At 36.5% G+C, this 4,920-nt stretch overlaps 1 protein-coding gene across 1 annotated transcript; it reads left to right on the forward strand.

Moving 5' to 3' along the window:
* The first annotated feature begins 2,434 nt into the window (after positions 1–2,434).
* On the forward strand, positions 2,435–3,919 carry LOC106110452 (probable alpha-ketoglutarate-dependent hypophosphite dioxygenase). Its single transcript, XM_013292280.1, has 5 exons — positions 2,435–2,527; positions 2,722–2,929; positions 3,143–3,316; positions 3,397–3,567; positions 3,645–3,919. The coding sequence occupies exons 2-5, from the start codon at positions 2,729–2,731 to the stop codon at positions 3,894–3,896; spliced, it is 798 nt and encodes a 265-aa protein (XP_013147734.1). The 5' UTR covers positions 2,435–2,527; positions 2,722–2,728; the 3' UTR covers positions 3,897–3,919.
* Positions 3,920–4,920: the final 1,001 nt, after the last annotated feature.

The raw sequence follows: 4,920 nt of genomic DNA on the forward strand, positions 1-4,920 counted from the left end.
GTCTATGTATACATTCAAGAGATACCGGCGAGGCGCAAGGCCAGCGATTGCGCGGGCGTGTGTGAACTTTGTCAGCGGCGGCACCTAGTGCTATTAAATATTCAGCTAAGAACAATAAGTACGTAAGTAAATCTGCTTATGTACAGGTAATACGTCGCTTTAAGCGCTGTATGTTGCTGTAGGCGCACAGGCTTAAAGCGCTTCTTAAATTTACACCTCATTATGTGCGCAAGGCTTCGCGCTGTAATCCCGGATTAACGTCCTTTGCGAGTGAACTTTTTCCTTTATACATTTTTGAGAGACTGCTCATTACAGCCCTCTATTCGTAAAAATCGGATTATCTAAATAAACAAGATTTACATCTCGAGTAACCGTGACATGTGACGTCATGTTATTTTAATTATGTCTGTGGTCAAATTTCTGACGTATTAAATGGATTAAACACCGTGTGCAATAACACATTATGCCTTGACCGTTGGTGACATTTGTAAGTCTATACTAATATTATAAAGAGGAAAGGATTTGTATTTTTGTATGTATTTGATTCACGTAAAAACTACTGGGCCGATTTTAAAAATTCTTGCACTATTAACAAGGTAACTTATCTGTGCGTAACAAAGGCTATATTTTTTATCACGCGGACGAAGTCACGAGTAACGACTAGAAAAATATACGTTTGAAGTTTATTCGCATCATTTCGTTCACCTGTTCACACAGAAAATTTCTTAAGCATTCTGTAATCTGAGTAACTATTTATAAAGATAAAGTAACGAAAACTGTATTTTTAAAGAATTTTGTACTTTATAATTATCCCAGATGTTAAGAACTTGGAGGAAATCTTAGCAACATTGTTAAGTTCCAAAACAATTTGTTGCAGACAGGTGGGCGTCGAGAGATTATTAAATTTATTAAATAGGAGAAAATCTTCATAGAGATAAAAAGTAAGCTTGTTTTTTATTTGTTTACTGTAGGTAATCCGGGATTTATTTACGCACTTGTTGAGATATTGTAGAGACAATAAGCCACGGAAAAGCTTTTTTCTTCCAATAAAAATAAATTAAGATCAAGAGATCTTTGAGTACGTAGGTGGTTTTAATAATAATTCAATCCAACTTATTTCGTTAGTAAACTATTACGTTATTACGTCGTGACATTGTTTTTAACTGAAATCGTTTCACTATAAACGTGTTAGTTGCGAGAGACCTAGTGTTAGGGCAAAGCTCCTTAAGTGAATATAACACTTCCAGAGTACCTGTCGTGTCAGTCGCTTGTTCCAGCGGCGGTACCTCCCCTCCCGCACACCCCGCACCCCGCACCCCGCACCCCGCATCCCGTAATCCCGGTTTAACATCCTTTAAGGAAAAAAAAAACTGTATTTCGTTTCAAAAACACTTTATTTCAAAGCAAACGTAAATAACTTCGCTTCTTATTTTGGAAAAATGTTTGGTACGTCTGAAATACTTTACACTTAGTATTTTCTTAAATTTAATTTCTATTCCATAAAACTGAAAACATTTTGCTTTAACTTTATAATTCGTTGCTACGTTATTTGCAGGAAATTTTCATATTTATGTCTACAGCCTGGTCACCATTTATCCAAATAACTAACAAGGTAATTACTAAACACAATAACTTGAGAAATGTGAGCAATTTGCGTAAGTTATTGCGCCGCTTGTTGCTGCTTGTTGTCGCTCGCAAGTGAACGCCAAATACAATAGATTACAATAATACGTTAATTTATTTAGCGTTATTACAGCGCTCAGCTATTTATAAAGTTATAACTGCTATCGCTGTTATTTATAACTGCTAAATGTTATTTCAGACTTTACTGATGCTATTCGCATAACCTTTATCTGTTTTGTTATTTATGGAGTCATAATTTTTATCTTAACCATATGTTATCAAGAATCTGTCGTTATTTAGTGTCGTCAGTTTTATATACTGTTGTAAAATAACACTGACTTGTATTGTGGTTGAATTATTTTGCGATAATTTAAAATTCAGAGCAATGCCGGCTGCGACGCTAATGGAACACGCAAAGGGCGGCAGATATTTAAATACGAAAAAAGAATAATGTTTAAAAGCAACATTGTTAATATTTAAAGTTAAAAATAAATAAATGTAAATGAACAGGGTTGTGAAAACTACATCACATTTAGGTGAAGATTGTTGACACTTGTTTTGATAAATCCTTAGAAATAAGTTCATTTGTAACCGTAGAACTCTACTGGCATTTATCATATATTGATATCCCTTACATCTCCATTGATAAAACAGAGACTACCATATTTATTAACATAAGTATCACTGCAACAGAAACAGAGTAACAGTTATGTAACAAGAGGACAGCAATAACAATGACAACGCACAAATTAATCACATCGTCAACTAAAACAAATTATGTTTACAATATTACAAGTTATAAGAGATAAATGATGTACACTGCCGTTTAACTATACGTATAAACGTATGAAGTGTCTCTGCTAGTATTACTGGTTTAGTTTTTATGTAAAATTGTCACATTTCGGTGAGTACGTGTGTCATTTGATGTAAATTCTAAACATTCCTCATGTCCTCGATGGCTGATATACTTTAAAATATGAATATTTAGAATTTTAATCTCTTATAGTATCCTGACAAGTTAAAAATTGTGTTTAACTATAAAACTAATAATGTAATTTCGTAATCAATGATGAGCCTACAGTATATTATCTTTGGCAGTATCAAGATGGGCAGACTGTCAGCTGAGGAGAAACAGTTCTACAAGGACAACGGCTACATCCTCATTCAGAACCTGTTCACCGATCAGGAGTTGGAGGAGCTGTCTACGGAGTATGACGACCTGTTCCGCCGCAAGAACCAGGCCAAGACTGAGAGTTCATGGGTCGGCAGCGACGAGACCAACAGGAAAAGTGACAGCCCGTATACAGTCAGTAATAAATTAATCAAACATGTCTTGTTAAAATATTTATATTACTTTTGTAAACTAATCTAGGATGAATGCTTTTTAGATTATGTAATTAATAAACATAGAATGTTTGAGAATGTACACAGTAATATTTTAATAGTGCGCTTATTTTTCAAACTTATATATTTTTTGTCTATTTAAGTTACACTAAAATTTTCGTGAACAATGTTACAGGTAAAGGGAATCCACAACTTGCAGATGCACCACGCAGTGTTCGGGAAACTGCTGTACCACGACAAGTTGCTGGACGCGCTGCAGGACGTCATGGAGACGAAGAACATCGTCCTACATCACACCAAAGCTCACTACAAGCCGCCGGAGAAAGGCGCCTCATATCCCATGCACCAGGTTAATTTTAGTTGAAGCTTTAATTCATCTCTTTATAGACAAACTCTTCATAAACATTATTCTTTAATCTTGCATTTCAGGACTACCAATATTTCCCATACAAGAACGACTCTATGGTGGCAGCGTTCATCCATTTAGATGACTCGTCGCCAGAGAATGGCGGACTGTGCGTGTACCCGGGCTCGCATCGACTGGGGCCGCTAGAAGACGTCGGTGCACGGGAGACATCGCACTTCCATTATGTTGATCAGGTAAGACATAGGCATTATTTTTAAAACTTCTGACTAGGATTTGGAGAGTATTTGCAAGAGTTTTCCTCGAGTTTCAGACTAAATTTCCTATCGAGAAGTCGACACCTGTGTTGGCTCGGTGTGGGGATGTGGTCATCTTCAGCTACTTGCTGGTGCACGGCAGCCCGGCCAACTTGTCTGCGCGTGCGCGCCGCATGCTGCTAGTGCAGTACGCAGACGCGCACGACATGCCTGCTGCCAGCGAGCGCGCCCAGCCTGCTCGCGGCCTCGTGCTCAGGGGAGTCAACCTGCATCGCGACGCCACGGTTGCCAACCGACATGTTGAGTAAATAAATAAATCTTTAAGTAAGGTCTTAGGTCTATTATTTCGACTAGAAACAAGATGTTTCAAGTTCTTATCAACATCATAGTAGTTTTTTTTTTATTAAATATATTACTTAAACATAAAAAGAAACGGCGTCGTAAAAAGTAGTTATTTAAAAGATAAGTTTTAAAAGTCCAAAAGCATATTTTCCAGCCTACAAAGTCATGACATTAATTTTCTTATTCTGATTTGCTTTTTGAAGTGAAAAATTAAAATTGCGCCGAGAAAGACTTACTTTAGTTTTATTAATCTGTCTGAGACACGATGTCTAGAGCACAGATACTAAAAATGGTATCAGTGTAATACGATGTGGTTTCTAGAGAATTAGGTAAGATGTAAATTTCATAGAGGGTGTGATGATTAGAATTTATCATAAAATAATGATCAAAAACAAGTGACGTTGTATTTTACAATAATAAGAGCTTGTACTCACTGTGGTTAAAACAGAGTAAAGTATTTAACGTACCGTGTGCAGATCATTAAATATGGAGAAGGTACTGCGTATTGAACGTAGCTTTTGACAAATAATTTATTTAGATGATTATTCTAATTTCCTAATAATATTGGACTTGCGCAAAGTATTTAAGACTGTAATTACGATTCCTATCGCGGTATTAACCAACTGTTCTTTGAATTGTCGCGTTCACTGTAATATATTCCGGCAACACTTGTGAAATAGACAATACATGCAAAAGCAAGATGATGGGAAGAGAGCACACGAGGCGGTGCAGTCGGCGTGAAATAGATTCTCTGGCACAAAGGTTGACACCGCGCGTCCACAGCTGCGTCCTCTGCCACATGTTAGACTATAAAACTATATAACAAACGTTAAGTGAGTTTAGAATCTGTTCTAAAAATTCACTCAGAAAATCTGGTAACGTCGTTACTATAACATGACCATGTCATCTAAAAAGATGTAGGATACAATCATAAAGACAATGCTATGTTTCTTGTTCGTTAATGTCTGTGTGTTTCATAAGATATAGATT

Source organism: Papilio polytes, unplaced genomic scaffold (genome assembly GCF_000836215.1).
Source record: "Papilio polytes unplaced genomic scaffold, Ppol_1.0 DF820622.1, whole genome shotgun sequence".
NCBI classification, from domain to species: domain Eukaryota; kingdom Metazoa; phylum Arthropoda; class Insecta; order Lepidoptera; family Papilionidae; genus Papilio; species Papilio polytes.